Source organism: Curcuma longa, chromosome 12, assembly GCF_044706935.1.
Source record: "Curcuma longa cultivar G26 ecotype Majalengka, Jawa Barat chromosome 12, ITB_CL_G26_1.1, whole genome shotgun sequence".
NCBI lineage: Eukaryota > Viridiplantae > Streptophyta > Magnoliopsida > Zingiberales > Zingiberaceae > Curcuma > Curcuma longa.
In genome coordinates this window covers 182,531-203,634 of record NC_133872.1, presented here as the reverse complement: position 1 = coordinate 203,634, position 21,104 = coordinate 182,531, and the positions used below count along the sequence as shown (strand labels likewise).

General features: G+C 37.6%; 4 protein-coding genes across 4 annotated transcripts; 2 read left to right on the top strand and 2 right to left on the bottom strand.

Annotated features, from left to right (window-relative positions):
• Positions 1-13: 13 nt before the first annotated feature.
• LOC141842993 (dihydroorotase, mitochondrial) lies at positions 14-3,395 on the top strand. Its single transcript, XM_074731004.1, has 6 exons — positions 14-214; positions 310-491; positions 1,162-1,298; positions 2,321-2,486; positions 2,621-2,715; positions 3,312-3,395. The coding sequence occupies exons 1-6, from the start codon at positions 21-23 to the stop codon at positions 3,321-3,323; spliced, it is 786 nt and encodes a 261-aa protein (XP_074587105.1). The 5' UTR covers positions 14-20; the 3' UTR covers positions 3,324-3,395.
• A 1,230-nt stretch (positions 3,396-4,625) lies between these two features.
• On the bottom strand, positions 4,626-14,119 carry LOC141842992 (beta-adaptin-like protein A). Its single transcript, XM_074731003.1, has 11 exons — positions 14,005-14,119; positions 13,404-13,920; positions 13,161-13,285; positions 12,283-12,481; positions 11,896-12,124; positions 11,634-11,800; positions 11,272-11,481; positions 10,323-10,433; positions 10,047-10,223; positions 7,563-7,979; positions 4,626-5,121 (listed from the first exon to the last, which is right to left on the bottom strand). The coding sequence occupies exons 1-11, from the start codon at positions 14,058-14,060 to the stop codon at positions 4,831-4,833; spliced, it is 2,499 nt and encodes an 832-aa protein (XP_074587104.1). The 5' UTR covers positions 14,061-14,119; the 3' UTR covers positions 4,626-4,830.
• Positions 14,120-14,348: 229 nt separating this feature from the next.
• On the bottom strand, positions 14,349-17,196 carry LOC141843550 (uncharacterized). The gene is made up of 2 exons (XM_074731609.1): positions 17,053-17,196; positions 14,349-14,938 (listed from the first exon to the last, which is right to left on the bottom strand). Exons 1-2 carry the CDS (start codon positions 17,138-17,140, stop codon positions 14,463-14,465), a joined length of 564 nt encoding a protein of 187 aa, XP_074587710.1. The 5' UTR covers positions 17,141-17,196; the 3' UTR covers positions 14,349-14,462.
• A 323-nt stretch (positions 17,197-17,519) lies between these two features.
• On the top strand, positions 17,520-19,157 carry LOC141843213 (acyl-lipid (9-3)-desaturase-like). The gene has a single exon (XM_074731256.1). The coding sequence runs from the start codon at positions 17,591-17,593 to the stop codon at positions 18,953-18,955; it is 1,365 nt and encodes a 454-aa protein (XP_074587357.1). The 5' UTR covers positions 17,520-17,590; the 3' UTR covers positions 18,956-19,157.
• Positions 19,158-21,104: the final 1,947 nt, after the last annotated feature.

Here is a 21,104-nt window from a genome sequence, read left to right as displayed (position 1 = left end):
AATGATAGGGTTCGACTCCGATGCCAGCCTCCTGCTGTTTTGCTTGCCCGCGATCTCGGATCTCCTACCATCCGAGTTCGATCAATCTGAGAAGGCATCGATTTGTCGTGGCATCGTCCGCGGCGGCCGGAATGGAGCTCTCCCTGACGCGGCCGGACGACTGGCACCTCCACCTGCGCGAGGGTGAGCTCCTCCATGCGGTGGCCTCCCACAGGTGGGTAGATTGATGGGTTATTGAGCAGCGCCTTACCTCTTGATTCCGGTGGACTAATAAAGTGGAGATTTTGGTGGGCGGCGGCGGTGGTGCAGCGCGAGGCAATTTGGGAGGGCGATCGTGATGCCGAACCTGAAGCCTCCTATTACGACCACAGAAGCGGCGGTGGCTTATCGCCAGTCCATCCTGAAGGCGCTGCCGGAGGGTAGTGTATTTGATCCCCTCATGACGCTTTATCTCACCGACAACACCAGCCCCGAGGAGATCAAGCTTGCCAGTAAATGCCGTACCTTTTATTTCTTTCATGTCTGATATTGCAAAATTAGATGTTGATTTATCGTGGACGATCGCAATGTGTTTATCCGTCTCACTTGTTTGAAAGAATGGTCATTCCAGGAAGTTGATTGTTTAAAATTGTAGTTGCAGGGCATCTCGTATAGAGTGCAACAAGATTCCAATACCCATTTCTGGTTTGATGATTCCTTAATTCCTTACCGTTTATGGAACGGACAGTTTCACTCATAGAATGACTAGACTTTGCGTCAAAATGTGAATTTCGTGATTACCAGCCATTGAAAGATAAAGGCTCTAAATTCTAGGACGCAAGGTTTAGTCATGGAATGATAAAGCTTTGCCTGTTCCATACAGATATCTAATAAATCTTTCGTTGGTGATTCCTTGTTGTGAATTTTTTTTTTTGTTCCATAAACTTCAAATTTCAAATCCTATCCTGTTACCTTAGCTTATGCTCCCCTCCTCGAGTTCACTTTCATTAATGTTCCAGCATCCTCTATGCAGACCTATATATGTCGTCATTGTACATAGATGCCTTTGCTTTGTACTCGCTGTTCTTAAAAGTAATGTATACCTCCGAAGCACTTTGACTTTAATGAAATTGCCTGTTAATTTCTTCTAGCTTTTGATCTTATGATGGCTTCATTTTTCAGGACAAAGTGGAGTGGTCTTTGCTATAAAATTATATCCTGCTGGAGCAACTACCAATTCTCAAGATGGGGTTACTGATATATTTGGAAAGTGTTTACCTGTGCTAGAAGAAATGGCAAAACTTAATATGCCATTGCTGGTATGTGAAGCCACTATCTTATGATGGTTTGTGCAAATGTGATTTGTGCAAAACACCTCAAGTCGATAACCTTGGGTGCAAATGTGATATACATGGAGTTCTGTTTTACATTTAAACACAAATGACGGATTGGTAAACGTGACATTTTCAGTATATTGCTTCGGTTTATAGAGTGTTCTGCATAGTTTCGCATACAACTAACATGCATCCTTTTAATATAAATTTTCATTTAATTATTAATATTTAGCCATTATGATATGACTGACATCTACAAATATGAAATTTTCATATGAATTATTGAGCATAATCTCATTTACTATGTAGCGGCTGGGAATGCTGAATTTATGTAAAAATTAGTCATCATCATGTTGTTAGTTGTGACATGATGGTATAGTGATTTTACAAAATTATAATTCTTGTGCTACTGGAACTGAGTCGCATATGTTGCTTTTTTTTTTCATGATTTCCTAGATGACTATTCAATATTATTGTGAATGTTTGGATCTAGACTTAGTTTCTATCTTCTTCTTTGATTGTTTGGATATGTTTGTTCCTTTTTCATTAGATGTCAAAATTGGTCTGTGTTATATTCTACCAAGCATGTGGAAGAATTAATGTTGCTTTTCTGGTTGCATTGGCATACACCACAATTGGGATTTATCTTCCTGAACTCCAATTAGTTGATATTTCTTTCATGAACATGGTTGCTATGGAATATTCTATTCAGTTACATGAAAATATTGAAAGATTGAATTTCTGAAAGCTCAATAAGGTTATTATTATTATTTTTTATTACTTTTCTTAACTCATTTAGCTTATTAAAAATCAATATACAAAGAGCTATTACTACAATATTTGGTGAATTGTTACTAATTGCCTAATTTATTCCACAATTCATTTTGCAATATTGATGTTTCTAAATATTAGCATAGTGAAAGCAGAATATTTCTCCTCTTTTTGCTCATATTATTTGTCCTTTTAAATCTCAGAACCTGATATCTTTGCATGACACTTTCTACTAGGTCCATGGAGAAGTTACTGATCCAAGTGTTGACATCTTTGACCGAGAAAAAATTTTCATTGAAACAATTTTAGAACCATTGCTAAAGAAACTTCCACATCTGAAAGTTGTGATGGAACACATAACTACAATGGAAGCTGTTAAATTTATTGAATCATGCAGTGATGGTTCATTTTTTTCCTTTCTTTCTATTCTTATTTTTATTCAGACAGGACAAGCCCTTGGCAGTAAGTGCCAAGAGCTAATAGAAGCATTATCTTGTAATTTTTGTTACACATTTGTGGTGTGTTTTCTCTTATAGGTTCTGTTGCTGCAACAGTGACACCGCAACACCTTATTCTGAATAGAAACTCTTTATTTCAAGGTGGGCTGCAACCTCACAATTACTGTCTCCCGGTACTAAAACGAGAGATCCACAGTAGGTTAAACTATTTCTTTTGCTAATAGGAAACTATTCACTCTTCATTTTGCATTTATACAATACTCACAGTTTCTAGAAAAGTTAACTAGCACATTCAATAATAGATGGTATCTTTAAGAACAACTTACTAAATGTATCATATATTATCTTTTGTTCTTCAATCTTGATACACTTGCAAAATCATCCTGGATAATAATGCCCTTACGTGATCAACATTGTGTTACTTTGTGGTGTTTAAAGTAACTCTGTAAGTCTGCAAACGTCTCTTTTTACTTGCAGTTGGCAGGCATATTCTTCATTTTCCTTGTTTAGTTTGAGGTCAACATTTCTTAATCCAAATAGGCTAAACCCTTATTTACAGAGTTTTTGTTCTACAAGTGTGACAGTGTTGTCATTATCTGATTTTCTTTGATCCTTTTTTCATAATGATGTTTTAAGAAGTTTGACAAGGTTTTTTTTTAGTTCAAAAAGATATCCTAATGTGTGCTACAATTTCAAATATTTAAACTGGTTGCTCTATTTATTTGCTGTATCGCCAATCTCTGGTGTTGATTCATCAGTTCTACCATAGGAGAAGCTATAGTATCTGCCGTGACAAGCGGCAGCAATCGATATTTCCTCGGTACGGATAGTGCTCCACACGAAAGGCGAAGAATTCATTTGTAAAAACCCCAATGGAAAATTTTCTGTTTAAATTTTTTAAAAATAGATTTTTTGAAAAATCTAATTTTATCTCATAATTCTTTATAATTAATATTTATTTTTATTTATAATTTCATCCTAAATTCATTTTAAATTTCACTTTAAATTTCTTTTTAAATATTATATTTTATTAAAATAAAATATATTAATTATTTCATAATAAATTTTAATTCTGTCTTTAAAATCCATCAATAAAATTAAAAAAAAAAAGAACTTTATTGCGCAGAGGTAGAACAATTGATAATGAAAGACGACATTTATTGCAACGAGCTTTCGTGAATTGTTAGCTCTCTGAGGAAATTTAATTAGGCAGCAATTCATCATGATAATGAAAGACATCATTTATTGCAGTGCTAGTGCACCCACAAATTCAACTCGTGTTGTTCATATTAGTCTTAATCTACGCATATCATATAATTTCATGTGGGGAACCAAACAAAAAAAGTTAATAGAATGATCTGGAAAAGATAGTATAATCAATTGCTAAGTTATGAGAAGAAAATTTATTCCACAGCAATAAATCAAACATTGATTAAATGATTAATCACAAGTGTGGTTACATGAAAGAATTAATCAAGAAAAAAAATATATAAGAAATAAATTAGAGATAGTAAAATAAATGAGCATTGCAAGTAAAATTAAATAAATGTATTGAAATATTGATTACATGTTGATACTCTTCAGTGGAAGCAAAAATTAGCAGAAATGAAACTAATCTAATGATAATGATGATAACAGAAATAACAATTAACCTTTATCCAAGAGGTTGTGTTCAACACGGAAGGCAAAGAATTAGGTATAGGAACTGAATTAACCTAAAAGTTGCTTCACTCAAAATCAAATTTAGCTGTACAGTTCCACATAATGGTGAATATGCAACGATGAGTATCTCCAATCTGATGTTCTTGTCTACTCTAGATTAATAGCTTTAGGCCAGATATCATGAGTAACCACAGACTCATGATCTCAGGACAATCATAAAAAGATAATCTAGCAGAGCAATAACCATTGCTAAGCTTTAATCTTAAAGAACGCAAGGGATAAATAATTACACACATCTCACGTGATCATACATGACAGAAGAATTGAACGTGTAATAATGGGAGTAATAATACTTTTATTGCAAATGAGAAGGCAAAAAAAAAAGTAATAGTACTAAAGTGCTTATGACGTCTAGAAAAACTGTAGTGAAGATTAACCAATTGTACAAGTGCAACAGTTTGAAGGGCAAGTTCTTAGATGGATACAGCAGTTGCACCACGTTTTGTACGTCAAATTGCTTCATCAACTTAACTTATTACACCACTCATCAAACAAATATGCGGGCTTAGTATTCATGTAGCTTAATATGGCATTGAAGAAGGGAAGATGCAATTGTTGACTATTCATTACATCCCAAACTTTGACAAAGCTGACTGAAACAACGCAAAGAAGGCTTCGGATGCACTGGCATCGTCTGCCTTGACTTTCACCTGTGCTTTTGCTGATGAGGTGTTGATGATACACTCCACCAGGAAGAACGATGCTGATCCGTCATCCTTTTGAGCAAAGAGGAAGAACTTGAAGTTTGGGGGTTGACCGCCAGAGGCGATGCAATGGATAGAGTTGGCTTGCATGTGACGGATGAGGGCCTGAGGTGTGGTTAGGCTACCAACTCCTTGAGGACTAATAGGAATTTCCTGCATAGCAGAACAAAATTAGTCATCAGCAAGTGATCGAGATAATATTAGTCCCAACTATTTGGAATTAAATACTATCCAATCAAATTGTTCTAATAGATTCAGCTCTTTTAACTATAAACTCTGCTGGTTATCCATAAACACATACATACTATCTAAACCTATACATTTTACCATCTATTTGTGCTACCATTATAAGTATTTTCTCAATGCTTACAAGTGTTTCGAACCTTGGGATATGGAACATAACGAAATATAAACTCGATCCTCTCAATGCTTTAGCGCTTCCACACAGGATTTGAAGCAAACAATTTCATGACGTTTCTAACCTAGCTCATGTACCACTTTAATGGACGAACCCAACTATTGGAACATACAACAATAAATGGTGAAGAACCAAAATCAAGATGTCAAACCTTCCTGCCGATGTGAACTCTCAGGGTAGATTAGCCAATTATCCTAAGATGACTTTTATCCATCGAGCATTAACCCTTCCACTTAGCATTGTCAAAACATTAAAACTGACATTCATCCCTGCTCGACGGGTGGGACATGCAGTCAAGCTCCCAAGGAAACCTTACACTTAGGTTAATGTCTGTTTGGCCCAAGGAAACCTTTGCACACCTCCATTACATCTTTGGAGGCCAATCACTAGGGTTTGTCTATAGAATCTAATTTCAATACTAGCATTTAGAATGATCTAGTGGAAGTTTATTAGAGTTGTGGGCTAGGAGTTTTGCAAATACAAAATACTGAGATTTTTTTTTTGTTACCCTCCCCATTTTTTTATTAAGTGAAAGACATCAAAATATATCATCAACATAGATAACTATCTATATGGTACCACTATTTCATATTTGATCTAAGCCTTACTGGTTTTTTTCTTCCAAAATGAAAGGCTAGGGCTTCTTTCATTTTTATTTTTTTTTCAACCTAATCCCCTACCCTATGTGCAAAGAATAATTCTTTTTATTTTGACCTTGACTTTTACACTATAAAAATGGGTTGATGAACTATCCTGATTAAATGTTTGAAGACCCTCAAGAATCTAGATACAAAGTTATCTTCAATCCTTTTCACTACTTCTAAATGGATTTCCCACTAGCCTATCCAATCTAATTCAAGATGGAGTTAGCAAACACAAGTTTTGATTGCAAAATAATTGAGAATTATTGATAATCTTTCGTGCAATCTCTTCTTTAATCCTAGGAGGAAAATAGGTTGTGGTTTAGGAACCATTAAATGCTTTCGACCTCTCATTTTTATCATTATGAATGTCAACTCAAATAAGGGGTGCTAAACTTTTTATTTATTCTGCTATCAATGTTGATTTTTATTTTGCAGGATCTCCCCTATAGTATCACTATTGCGATAGAGTTTAGCCACAAAGTTCAAGATGGATTTGTGTGTTCCCTCTATGCCTTGAACACCAGAACATCAAACCAAGCAATGAGCATGTAAAGGCATGAGAAAAAGGCATATTGGCTAGTGATTGTGAAGCCTTAATTTTTAACTGCTGGTCAATAAAGGTCACTACCACTTGATCCCATTGGATAGATAGAGTGGGCAAAGCTGTTGATTTTTCATGTTGTCAAATAGTTAAACGATGATAATATATGATGAGTGTTTGGTCGAACTAATCATGCCATATAGGAAAAAGGTTCAAATATCTCGGTCAACAACCACTGCATGCATCATGTTTGTCCTTTTGACAACGGAGGATATTTAACTTTGTAATCCACTAGCACACCTGAGATCAACACCAAGGATTGCATGCCTTAAGTGAAACTAATTGCTCGAGCTAGAAAGAACAATTTAAGAAGAAAGAGCTATTTAAGTGTATAGACAGAACATCAAGCAGGAACCATGTGGGTACTATTTGTCATCATATTCCTCTACCTGCCCTAAAACTAACAGGTCGAGCTAGGAACAAAGGACACAAAATTTGGGGAGGATGCTTTACCGAGACTGCAGACTTCACATGTAGTGGGAACCGTGAGCGCACTATTAACCATCATATTCCTCTACTAGGTTAGAGTAATATACATGATATGAAACCCACAACTTTTTATCACCAATAATAAGCTCAATTGCTAGCAAGGCTCACAATTTAGGACAATTAACTATAAATTCTGCAATGGGCACGTAATGCTAACCATATGTTGGCTATTGATAATTGTATTGCTCTTCTGTGTTAGAATCATAACATGGATGATCTTAATCCTCAAATTTTTATCTAGGTATTTTCCAATAACAAGTCTAATTGTCAGATTTATGAATTGATGAAAAATTAACCAATTTCATTCTGCACAAGTTATGTACTGATAAGAAAAAGAGAAATATTTTAAGAAAACCATTCTAAGAGATGAGAAAGAGAGGATATATCTTAATGGTGCAATATGTGATGGGGCTGAGATGAGATCCACAATGTGGGAATCTACCTGTGAGACTGATACACCCAGTTGGCCCCATTTTCGTTGGAAAGTACCAGGATCCAAGGCTGCTTTTGAGTTAAGCTTTAATGATGGAGGTGCAGGGGCAGCTAGCATGCTTAAACCAAGAAGATCATCAATGGCAAAGGACGCTTGAGAAGTAACTGTTGGTTCTGGTTGTGTCTGTGAACTAAGAGGTAGTAAAGAACTATTATAGTCCTGTGGAGCACTATATCCAGAAGTAGCAGCACCATTGGTACTTGGTCCATTTTCTTCTTTCTCTGATGTACTTAGCAATAAATCTTTGTCACTCTCATCATATCTAGGAGCATTATCCATAGATTCTTGACCCAGAGACAAATTTCCAATCTCTTCTGAGAACTCAAATGGTCCTCGGTGTTCCTTGTCAGTAAACATATAAGAAGGCTGCAATTTACAAAGTTACCAAATTAGACAGTGTAAAATGCATGTGATCAGAAAATGTACTCCAAAGTAACCAAAGAAATTCAATATTCATAGAAAAGGTATGCCAAGTTGGTACTAGTAAGAGAGGATATAGATCCTGAAAAATAATAATTTAATATGGAGCTGGCAGGATGTCTACCAATTTTCATAGATATATTTCCGTAAATCTTGTACAAAACTTTACATTTGTCTTGCATGTAAGCAGTAAGGATTTATACATAAATCCCATGATAGTCATTAGTCATAACCCTGTTCTATATAAAACTTACATCAACAATAAGAAGTTAATAAGATGACCGCCATTGTACAGGAGAAGCTAGTCATTAGTCATAACCTTGTTCTATATAAAACTTACATCAACAGTAGAAGCTATTAAGATGACCACATTGTACAGGAGAAAAAATGTGAAACATTGTTGATCTAGGAGCACCAAGTTTCATTAAAAGAATCATCAGTTTTGAATGACACCTATATTTTCTCCTTGGAGCATGAAAGATTGTTTGGCCACTCCATATCAGCGAATCCCATCAATTATAATATTTTTAGAACACTAATCTTTAGTTATCTTTTGCCATATCTTCAAGCCAAGAGATTGTCAGATCAACTGCAACACCAATACACCACATCTAAACCAAAACATTTTCTTACTAGAACCAACCTATTGATCGCACTGATTTTTCTTTTTTTTTTTAAATTGGGCTAGAATCTTCATCTTTGTCATTTTTCTTGAACTAGTTTAGTTAAATTTATACATTCTACTTGAGTATATATATATGTGCTAAATTCTGAACAAAATTTATTGCAGCTTGCAAATTGCATATTTTGGTCCTTAAAAAATCATTTGCCGGTTTTTTTATTTAAAGGAAAACCATAGACCTGATTTCTTTTTGTTAGAGTTTGCCTGCATTAGCTTATTATTCAATTGAAATAAAAGTTAAAGCATGGGATTCCAAATGTAAGACATTTGTATATCATTTGAGTGATATAACAATCATAAATTCATGTTTACATTATTTGCTTGAATATATTTACAAGGAATAATTCACTGATATCATTTTCAAATTACATTCTGTGCCACAGACATGCATTGTAAATATCCATGCAGCTGATTCAAAATAGTTAAGACTTGCAAGGAATCCTCATCACCATTCCTGACTCAATATATAAGACTTACAAGGCATCATCATCAGGCTATGTTTGCCCAACTATTGTGGTTGGGTATATGAATCTTATGTTTCCATTAAGCTCTATGCAAAGCAATATCACTAGTAGTATTCCAATTAATAAATTCATTTCATTTTATATAACTAATGTTTTTTTACAGCCTCCTCCTACCCCTTACACCATCCACTTTGATAAAGGTCATACCAGTTATAAAATTTTCTTTTTTTCTAGCTTAAAGAGGACACAACCACCACCCAAAATTTGACAAACACTTTCTAATTTCTATTGCCCATTCTTTTATCATATTAATTGTACCTTCATCAATATCTCCTTTTCATGCTGAGCAAAGGATTTGAGATATCTAAAACTTCTGTAGCAATTTGTGCCCATTGATCTTAACTATTTTCCATATATTCTTTAATTCTAACAGAGATTGCATTTTGTATATTCAGTTTTTGTTCAATTTATTTTAAAACCATTTAACTTCTAAATATTGTCTTCCACGATTAACCAATTAGTGTAATTACACTCTCATCAAGTAACACAATTTCCTCTGCAAACAATATACCAAGGAAATACACCAAGGAGATTGATCCTGAATATGATTGGTTAGTATATCTAATACTAATGTGAAAAGATAGGGACTTACAAATGATAATGTTATATAGGACTTACATTGAATGATGATTATAATGTTAGGGACATGAATTGTAATTCAAATTACACCCGTCTCCATGTTGATAGAAAAGAAATTATCAGAGGCGATATCTCTTTTCCTCTAGGTTAATAAGGACGGCTAGCAAAAAGCACAACCAAATCAATTCAAAGTAAAACATACAAATCCTGATAAAGAAACTTATGTACCTTCTGGTAGACGACAGATAAAGTGTTGAATTCATCAAATATTCTATCTTTAACTTCACTGCTCTGTAGATCAGCAAAGACAGAAACAGCTTGCTTGGGAGGGTTTACAACACGTTCTGCAACAGACACATCATATTGCAAAAGCCTGTAGTAGAGTAAGGCCCGGTCATGAACATCCTGAAAATAATTGGTCAAACTATTTTTGTAATTCTTTGCAGAATTTTGTGGCAAGAATAATCTTATAGCCATCAGACATCCAATAAAATTAAGCCACACCTGATGGGAATCAGCCACACCAGCAGCTAGTGCAGCTCCCAGAGCCTTCTGTGTCTCAGGTGGCCTTTTGAGGAAACATTTCATTGCTGCAGTGAGAAGATGCAAACGAACCTACAGAACAATCAGACAAAAGACTTCTCTGTATAATGAACCAAGATATAAACGACAATGGAGATATTTCACTTTCCTTCTAAAGTGAATAAGGTTTATTTGCTTTAAAGGCATAACTTAAGCAGATACAAAAAAAACTTAATGCATAATTCACTTGAGAAGTTCTCATCATGAACCATGGAATTCACGAGTTGCAACCCACCAATGAACCTATCTATTGTGCAACTTCATTGATTTTCACTTATAAGTTTCCACTTGTTTTTATAAGAGTTTCCTCTACCAAATACAAATTCATTGGGTTTATGTAGAGAATCACCTGATGACCCTTCCAATAAAAGCAAAATATATTATGGGGCATCCCATCAATTCAAACCACACCGAACTGAAACAAATTTTAAAGATGATTTTTTTGTAACTTCCTTCTAAGTTGAAGCTAATCAAACTATTTTTGTAACTAAATCAAATAAAACCTGAATGCTGAAGCCTGTGGTTGAGTTTGGTTTTTCTTTGACTGAACATACCATAAGTATTCTATCAATTAATAAAAGATTTGTGTTCTTAAAGAAAATGTAGAATAAAAACAACAATTTTGCAGAATTAATCTAAAAATAACCAAACTACAGCTTCAGCTCAGTTTGCAACTAAGAAAATCAAGTCTGACCAGATATATTCTACACTAAACAATCATTTTATAGATTAAAAAAAGAATTGGAATCAGAATCTTATAAAAGGTATTTGTGTGACAGACTTGGAGTCTAACAATCTCTATCAATGGTATTTTAGAGGAGAGAGACAAATCCAAATTCATTAAAATAGCTTAATAATTAAACACCAATACCTCTGCTGCATTCTCATCATCCCAATTCTCAATAAGACTTTCTAGAATATAAGGGGCATCAGCCATGTCCTTGGAGTATTCTCCCAACATCCATATAAGAGCTGCTTTTGCTTTTGGTTCTTGAACATTTTTGCTGCTGATATTTCCAACAACAGCAATACAGTCATGACTCCATTGTGGATATTTCCTTAGTAGATCTTTCACAAGAACCTGTGAAACATTTGTGGACATGGGTAAGAGCTATAAACCTCCAACTTATACAGTCATTTATAAACCAACAGGTTACCTATAGATGAGATAATTTATAAAGGCATATAGTTGTTTGCAGCATGTTTACAGTGCCACATGGCAGACATACTAACCAGAGTTTCAGCCGTAACATAATCTTTCTCCATCTCAAGAAATTGTAGAAGCCTGTCAACGATTGCATTGACATCATATTGTTGTAAGGCTATCTTACCAACTGCTCGAATTGACTCCCTTGCAATGGGCACATCAACATTTCCAGCATATTCACACAATTCAGTCACTGATGAATAAGAACATTCATCACTAATACAAATATCCAGCAATCATGAAGATATATGTGAAACGAAAATTGAAACAGTTGGACAGTGATTTTACCGATCTCGTAAGTGTTGCTCTCATTAGCAATGGCAGTCAACATCTCAAGTTTAAGTTTTTTAATATATGATGGATCACTGAATTGGCAATAAAAATGTTTGTAGTCAGAAGAGAAGAGCATAGGAGCACGCATCACCAACAGATGCAGGTGACTCAAAACTGCGTACGATTGTTCAGAACTTCCCGACCCCACTAAAGTGAGCAAAGGAGCTTTAATGCGCTCATAGACCTAAAAAAAAGAGAGATTGCTCGCCAGTCAAAAATATGATTGAAAAGGACATCATTTTAGCTCAGACAATGAACCATCTTAGTGATGGTATTAGGAAGCAGCTTGACTAATTGAAAACAATATTTTGAACCATACAAAATGAGAACTTAAATAGGAACCTGCTGATGAACATCGGTCATTGACATTGTCAGATGCAAAAACACTTTGATTGTTGCTAAGACAACAGCTCCATTTGCATGCTGAAGTCTGTCCTCAAGTAGATTCATTATGTCAAATATATCATTGCTATCAGAAGGTATATACTTGGAAATTAGTTCAAGGATAAGGCACTGTGCCCATTCATTGAATTCTTTAATCCTGCAAAATTATAATACTACACTTAGATATCATCCCTTGGTTGGGAAGAAGTGATTAACAAAAGATTAATGCACAGGAAAGATGATAGAGACTGTAAAAGATATTTAGAAATCATAATTATATAAACATGGAATAGATGACGGAACACCATCTGTCACCAAAGAGTTAATATATTAAAATGAATATGTTTTCCAGAATAAGCAATTAAAAGTCATATACTTCATGCGGTAGATATAACAGGAGATCCTTGTCTAAGGAACTAGCACTTCTGAGCCTCAGAAAGAATGTGCAGATCATGATATAAAGGAAGATTTTCCTTATCACAAGCCTATCTTTGGGGTGACTATTCTGGAATATTCACACAACTCGAAATATAATTAAGATATATCCATTCTGTTACTGAACTAGCAAACCAGGTTATTCAGTTTAATCACATTACTATTAGAAATATAATTAAGAATAAGAAAATAGAAAGCATCCTCATTTTTCAAAAGAGCATGGAACTGTTATGTATTGAACCTTCATTATGACAACAGAGAAGTTATTTTCTAGAAAGGAAAGAAGAACAATCAGCCATTCCAGCCAGACAAAAACCTTCTGCTGGATCCAAGCTCACGGCCATGGAGTGTGGTTACTGCAAGGTAGTCAGATATTGGTAATCTGCCAATTCGCTGCTTACCGATTCAAAAGGTAGTATATGGTCTGCTTGCTGAGAAGAGTCTCTCTTTCCCTATTGGCTTCCTCTGATTTATTGGCCTCCAAGTTCCATATCTCCTGCAATACAAACAGGCAATTTGCAACCACCTGCCAACAGAAACACATCGAAAACAGGTCTTAGTCGAACTGCAGTCCCACAAGAGGCAGATCCATGTAATAAGTAAAATTTGATACAGATCTGAATGTGCAAGGATGCATATCATACCTGGGCATCCGAATCGGTGAGCATAAGGTTCTTGAGCGAAGCAGGAAAATCCGAGTCGAAGCATGTAGTAGCGGAGATGTGATATAGCTTGAGTACACCAAGGACCGCGACCATCCGGACGTAGGGGCTGCCGTCCTCAAGCCCCGAAGCGAGGGGGGAAACAAGGTACTCGACGAGGTTGGGAACTCGGAGGGAGCAGAGACTACGGAGGGCGAGGCCACGGATCATAGGGTCCACATCACGGCAGTCTTTCTGCAGGAAGTTAATAGTAAGGAGGGCAAGATCGGGGTGGCAACGCGCATAGTTTCCGACGTAGAGATAGCACATCTTCTTGAGGACGATGTCGGAGGTGGCGGAGCACATGACCATCTCGCTGAAGGCGGCGGAGACATCGATCCCCACCGTCATGTAGGAGATCACGCGCTTGAAGAGGTCGCGCTTGGAGTCATCGGCACCAGGCGCGCGGCTACCAGCTAGCTGACGGAGCTGAAGCTTAAGATCAGAGACCTCGCTCTTCCTGGATAGGCAATACGGGATCAGGAAGCGAGTAGGTTTACGATTTGGGAGGAAAACGGGGAGTGAGGGAAGAAAGAGTACATACCCGGAAGGCTGAGACGGAGAGGAGGACTTCTGCTGAGCAGCAGGGGGCGGAGCCATGGATGGATCCTGCTGCAGACGCCGGAAAACGGATGCGACTGCCGCCGGGCTTCTGAAAGAAAAAGGCCAAAAGGATGAGAACAAGCTTGGACGAACGTGATAATCCGTGGTTATGAAAAAACAGACCGATGCAGCGGTCGAACTGAACCGTGTTGTTCTTCCGGTTCGTTTCGGTCTCGTCCCTGCATCGTATCAGAAAAAGGGAAAGAAGCGCCCTTTTTTTATTATTACATTTTATTTTCGATGAATGTTATAATAATTTTAACCAACATTATTATAAGATAAAAATAAAATAAAATAAAAATGTTCATTAAAATTGTTACATATCAAGAACTTCATTAGAGCTCCAACTTAATCAAATTCACTTTTTTTTTCAAGTACAAATCCAACAAACTATTATGATCACGATGATTTACTGCCCGCCAAGTCCTCCAGGGTTAGATTCAGTGTGTCTACTGAACCTTTCTTCACTTCCTCTCCTCGTGCAGCCAAAAAGTCTTCGACGCTTCCAGGTTTCCCGAACCAGCCAAGATGATCTGCAATTAGATGGAGATTGTTGCACCCGCTGCAGCAAGCAACCACCACTCCCTTTTCGTATGATTCGCGGCAAACTGTCTTCACCGATCGAGTCTCACAGACTTTGCAAGTAAAGATCATGGCCATATCATGTCTTGTGGATGTTTTCAGTTTGGAGAAAGCTTTATACTGAATATTGTTGTCCTCATCAACTGCACTGGTTACTTTGATCGAGTTGGGAATAGATTTGGAGTCATCATGGTGAGATTTTGAATCCTGTTCCTCTTCATTGACTGTGGTAGATGAGTCTGTCTTCGTGTTGACACTTCTGGTACCTTTCACAAACTGAGAACGTATATATCCTGCATTAGAATAAGAATTTTAGTACTACTAAAAACAACTGCAGGGAAAAATGTAAAATGCAAAGACATGGACCATTTTAGATGAAAGTAACTGTATCTTTTAATCTAAGCTAAAGAATGTTCTGCTTTTTTGCTGAGAAGTATATTCTTGATCTACTACTTGGATGCTTTCAGCGGGCATTGCATCCTCATCATCGCCATGCACTATGTAAATCATGGTATATTATGCGTTTTAGCAGCTTAGGTTGAAAAGATTTTTAAAAGAGCAAAATAAGTATCTTCTACCATCTTTGAGGCATCAAGAGCATACTCTGATCTTGCTAAACATCTGTTCCTTGTTCAATTTTCAAAGATGAGCATTGACTAATCTGGAAATTGTTGGTATTTATTACATTGAAGGCATTCAAAATTTGGAAGTGCTGCAAATGTTGTATCCATTATGGATAGTGGCCTCAACCAACAAGATGTTTCTATTGCAACAAACAAATTTACCATGCCATTTTCAGCAGCCCAACATTATAGGATATCAAAATTGTTCTACATATACCAATCTTGTTTTGCACAAACATGCATGTTCTAAAAGTTATTTGCTTCTTATTCACCAGCTAAAACATGCTGCAGAGAGAGATGGAAATCCACACGACTGTAAAGGAGTTTATCAGGCACTTTGATTCATTCTCGGTTTTGGTTGAAACTAGCAATTAACATGCATTGGTCAAATGACTTGTAACTATTTTTTTGGCCAGTTGATCCTAAGCATTTGTATTTGTTCAGAATAAAAATGTTTCATCTTAAGACACCTAATCTAATTGACTATTAAGCATATAAATACATATATAATGGCCAATGATAAACCAATTTGATCATCATTTTGTGTTTATCCCAATTATTTGAGGTCAGCTACATGCAAGGCTATACCATATTAGTTAATCAAATATTTTATACATTGATTAAAGTTTTGTTTGCCTTTCTCTATCCTTTAACCTTGCCCACTAATCCATTCAACTTGTCTACTTACAGATATTTATAGGGCACTTTTTGGTATGTACTTAGCATCCCAACACCATTATAACTTGTACTCTAATCAATTCAACTTGTCTAACTATAGATCTAGAGGCTGCCTTTGAAATGTTCTTATCATCTCAACTTACTTCCTCTTATCTTATAAACTATGGAGCTATATTACTAGTTACTAGTGAATAATAATTTTTTTTCTTACCTTTTCTAGACATAAGACAAATCCATAGTAAGGCTCTCAGTTTCACTACATTAATCTGTCTACTTGAAATTTCTTAACAATTCAACACTTTGATTCATGTGTGGTAGATTGTAGCACAATAATGACTAAAACAATCGCTAATTAGTATTTTGAGTTTGGCTTCTCCTCATTGGCATGGTCCTAGATGAGGCTTGGGTTAATGATCTATTGAAGAGGTGATGCTTCCACCAACAAACCAAACTGATCTAATGATTTACTTAGAGATTCGTTGATGTATTATTTCTCAAGGATGTGTTGAAGCTTTGAATTTCATGATTCTTGTATTATTTTGAGCACTAATCCCAGTTCAATGTTTTCCTGAGTTCAACTTTTTGTCCATCGTAGTGTTGAATCGTTACGGTCTTGTATTTATTCTACATTTGGATTTCTCCTTTCATGATCCATTCTTCAGATGCTCAAGGAGCCTCCAGGGAGAAAGATTGGGTCTCTTTCTCGATGTAGGACCTCAATGACAGGTTTTAATTTGTAAGAAACGGAAGTAATTCCAACAACCATCACAGCACATCAAAAACACAAAGAACACAATCAAGGCGTGACTTCCAATTCGATGATGCCTTCCTCACCTATTCAAAGATTTTAGAACAAACCAGGAAGACAGAATCAATAACACAACACAAACGGAAGGGCATAAGTAACTCAAGAGGACCAAAGCACCGACAGATCGATTGGATATAACCCTCAACTGGAAAACAAATATTCATCAAACGCATACGAAAGTGAACGAAACACTTTTCCTACTACCAAAATTGGAAGAACGAATACAACTTACTCCGAACAACCGAACAAAAAAAAACAGACAAAACTAGAAGCTAGATTCATGAAAGGAGAGTAGTACCTTGCTGGCCGCGGAACTGGAGAGGAAGATTTCGGCCCGAAAGAGAGGTAATCCGCCGCTGAAGCAACCGACCTGCCGCGGCCGCCATGAATGGAGAGTTTCTTCGCCGCAATCGAGTCGAGTTGCCAGAGAAAAAGGAAAAGCCGAGACCGGTCCGGCTTATCTACGACTTTTGAGCCGGTCGAGCTGGTCCTTCTACGCAATCGGTCTACAACTTCTAGAAAGGTGAAGCACAGTATGATAAATGAGAATTAAATTATTATTATTTTATCATTTTGCAGAATTAATATATTGAAAAAGTAAATATATGATAAGTAATTTGAAATGGAAAATTTTTGGATGGAAAATCCGATTCGATCCCGTAGCGGCCGAGATAACGGGTGGGCCATGCCGGTTTAATATTTTTTCCTTGTTATGTCTCTTTTCCCCTTGAAACCCCCTCGCGTCGAGATTCTCTGTGACAAAATCGGCCACGTGCGGAGAGGTTGAAGCGATAGGGCGAGATCTGAAGCGTCTCATCTTCGCATCTCTTCTTGCAATGGCCGGCGGCGGAGACAAGCGGGAGGCGGAGGTCCGAGGCATCACCTCGGAGGAGCTCCGCGCGCACAATGCCGCCTCCGATCTCTGGATCTGCATCCACGGCAAGGTCTACGACGTCACCGCCTGGGCCGACCACCATCCCGGAGGAGACCTCCCGTTACTCAGCCTCGGCGGCCGGGACGCCACCGACGCCTTCGTCGCCTACCACCCCGCCTCCGCCTGGGCTCATCTCGACCGCCAGTGCCTCGTCGGCTTCCTCGTAGATTACCATGTCTCCCCCGTCTCCCGCGACTATCGCCGTCTCCTCTCTGAGATCACCCTCTCCGGATTCTTCGACAGCAAGGGTCTCGTCGCCCCCGTCACCCTCTTGGTCATGCTCTTCCTCTTCTCCGCCTCCGTCGCTGGCGTCCTATTATCCCGTAGCACCGTCGTCCACGCCCTCTGCGGTGGGATGATGGGCTTACTCTGGATCCAGTCCGGATGGATGGGCCATGACTCTGGCCACTACCGGATCGTGTCTGATCCGCATCTCAATCGCTTTGCGCAGATCGTCACCGGGAACTGCCTCACCGGCGTCAGCATCGCCTGGTGGAAGCGAAACCACAATGCCCATCATATTGCCTGCAATAGCCTCAACTACGACCCCGATCTCCAACACATGCCATTCTTCGTTGTCTCCTCCAAACTCTTCGCCTCGTTGACCTCTTGCTACTATGACAGGAAGATGAACTTCGATGCGGTCACGAGGTTCCTAGTCAGCTATCAGCACTGGACGTTCTACCCCGTGATGTGCTTTGCAAGGATCAACCTTTTTGCCCAATCCATTCTCCTCCTCGTCTCCAAGATGAATGTACCCAACAGATGGCAGGAGATCCTCGGCATCTCTGTCTTCTGGATCTGGTACCCTTTGCTTGTCTCCTGTTTGCCGAATTGGCCCGAGAGGGTTATGTTTGTTGTCGCCAGTTTTGCTGTTACTGGAATACAGCATGTCCAATTCTGCTTAAACCATTTCTCCTCGAGCGTCTATGTCGGGCCGCCGCAGGGGAACAACTGGTTCGAGAAGCAGACGGTCGGAACTCTGGACATCTCTTGCTCTCCTTGGATGGATTGGTTCCATGGCGGGTTGCAATTCCAGACGGCGCACCATCTGTTCCCTCGGCTGCCGAGGTGCCATCTCAGGAAGATCACACCTTTTGTGAAGGAGCTCTGTAAGAATCACAAACTGCCCTACTCCAGTGCCTCGTTCTGGGAGGCAAACAAAATGACACTTCGGACTCTTAGAGCTGCAGCATTGCAGGCTCGGGACTTTGCTAAGCCCGTTCCTAAAAATTTGGTTTGGGAAGCCGTTAACACACATGGCTGAAAGATTGTACCGGACTTGATTTTGTGCTTCTAATAAGGGAAGAATGGTTGATGATGTTTTCAGCTGGATAGATCCCATATCTTGTTGAAAGTTCATACCTCTCGTCTCAGTTTTGGTTTGTATTGTATTTCTAGAATCAAGGTTTTATCATTGAATTCCGCTATCATGTTCACTGAGGAGGAAGATTAACTTAGTTCTGCAAGGGAGTTCGCTAAGTTTCAGCGTTATGTTTTTCTATATTCCTAAGTCTTGCCAACTTTTCAAACAATATGTCCCTTCTCTAGTTATGTAATAGTTCAGAAACCGTTGCCCTCAGTCTAAGAAGTCGATTTTTTTCTTCCAATTTTAGATTCAAAATTGATCTTTCCTTGTCAACGACAAGCTGCTGAAAGAAAAGATTTGTCTCCTTTTCATTTCTCTAACTCCAGCATAAAATAACTGCTTTCATTTCTGCCATTAGGAAAGTTTGCATAAACTGTTTTTCTTTCCTAATGATCAAAGCCTCATTTTGTGATCTACTAATGCAGTTAAGCTTATCAATGTCTTTGAATGAAATTGAATTATTCTCTTACCTCACTTAGTTGATACCTTGGAGTTTGAATCATAAAGATTGGTTTATTAAGCATTCTCTCAGGCACAAAAATATCTTGCTGATGATTTGAAGTTTCTCATGTGTCTGATTTCCTTGGCAGGTGGGCTGTCATAAATGTTGAGACTCTGGTCCACATCTTAGGAGAGTTTGTGAAACATGTTAAAGAGATCTTGGTAATGCTGTCCTCTCAATCTTGATTAGTATAAAGTGTACAACCTGAGCAGTTAAAATTACCTAATGACAGCAGAAGAAAAAAAGGAGCTTATAGGTTTGTAATATGTACCTAAATATTAGTTTTGATTTCTCAGAATGTTTCATGGAAATGGAATTTATTTAGTTCCGGATACTGCAGTAATAAATTCCCTCATATATTGCACAATAAAAATATAGAGATTGTTGATGACTTTTTTTGTTTTGTTTTTTGCAATTCAGAAAAGATAGGATGTGTAGAATATTCGTGATTGATTAGGTAAACTTTAGCTCTATGATCTTCTGCATTAGGTTATGATGCTGGTCTCTACTTCAGTGTGACTAATAGGACTACTTGAAAGGCTGGAAGCATGCGGATTACTGAAGAAAAAATTCTCAAACTCCTGCAAACTAACGAAGCCAGTCTGGTAAGTCTGACCCTGTTACCACTCCATAAACTAATCATCATTCTGGTTATTGAACTCTGATTTCATTTGAATCATATTTGCTTGAGCATATCCTAAGAAATCACCATTAGAAGTCACTTTCTGGATTATGCTTTGCTATACTTTGCCCTTAATTTGAATTGTGACTTTGTCTATAACCTATCTTCGATATTCTCTGTGACCAGCAAACTGTTGTACTTGATGCTGATCTCATGCATTTTGTCTATAGTCTAACTGGACAACAAAAGCAAATTTGTGAGCCAATCAATGAAAGGGCCAGTCTTCCAGCCTATGTCTGCTGGAGGACAATGACAGGTATACCAGCTTGCAATTTTCTGTGCACCGTCAGTGTGCTTGTCATATGTTTTTGTCCTTTTACAATTAGTTTTGAGAAATGCAGCAAAATCTTGACTAGGGTTCAGAATATTGAACAGGATCCAACACTGAAATTGATGTCAAGTATGAGAGTAACTGAGTAAGAGATGATTTTACCGTTATGGGGTTTTCTGATGTGGGATCATTTTGACGGTGGGACCGATCACTATAAAAAATTTATCCATTATAATTTTTTTAGTTCCCGAGGCATAATTGAGTTGGTTACTACGCAACAGAGTTGCAGAAGAAGGCAAGGGTTCGAATCATAGCGAAGTCAGGCAATACCCTCCTGTATCGTGATCAATTATAGTTTTTCGATTTACCTCCTCACAGATGGTCGTGGGACCGATTGTGTGGAGCTGTTAAGGTGGGGAATTTCACCTTTTGCAGAAGAGTAAGAGATGATTTTATTATGATGTGTAGAACAGCCTTTATTTACCCTGCTAACTGTTACAATGTGCAATAGCTTTTATTTCTGATGTTATTATAGCAGTTAGTTGTAGTTGTAACTGTTACAATAACTATTTTAAATGATTTTAATAAAATT

Coding starts and splice junctions, on each gene's coding strand:
- LOC141843550 (XM_074731609.1), bottom strand. CDS start 17,140: ATGGCGGCCGCGGCAGGTCGGTTGCTTCAGCGGCGGATTACCTCTCTT. Junction 14,939..17,052: donor CCAGTTCCGCGGCCAGCAAG/GTACTACTCTCC, acceptor ATTCTAATGCAG/GATATATACGTTCTCAGTTT.
- LOC141842993 (XM_074731004.1), top strand. CDS start 21: ATGCCAGCCTCCTGCTGTTTTGCTTGCCCGCGATCTCGGATCTCCTAC. Junction 1,299..2,320: donor AACTTAATATGCCATTGCTG/GTATGTGAAGCC, acceptor ACTTTCTACTAG/GTCCATGGAGAAGTTACTGA. Junction 2,487..2,620: donor TATTGAATCATGCAGTGATG/GTTCATTTTTTT, acceptor TTTCTCTTATAG/GTTCTGTTGCTGCAACAGTG.
- LOC141843213 (XM_074731256.1), top strand. CDS start 17,591: ATGGCCGGCGGCGGAGACAAGCGGGAGGCGGAGGTCCGAGGCATCACC.
- LOC141842992 (XM_074731003.1), bottom strand. CDS start 14,060: ATGGCTCCGCCCCCTGCTGCTCAGCAGAAGTCCTCCTCTCCGTCTCAG. Junction 12,125..12,282: donor TGACCGATGTTCATCAGCAG/GTTCCTATTTAA, acceptor TCTTTTTTTTAG/GTCTATGAGCGCATTAAAGC. Junction 5,122..7,562: donor TGGGTGTATCAGTCTCACAG/GTAGATTCCCAC, acceptor TCTGCTATGCAG/GAAATTCCTATTAGTCCTCA.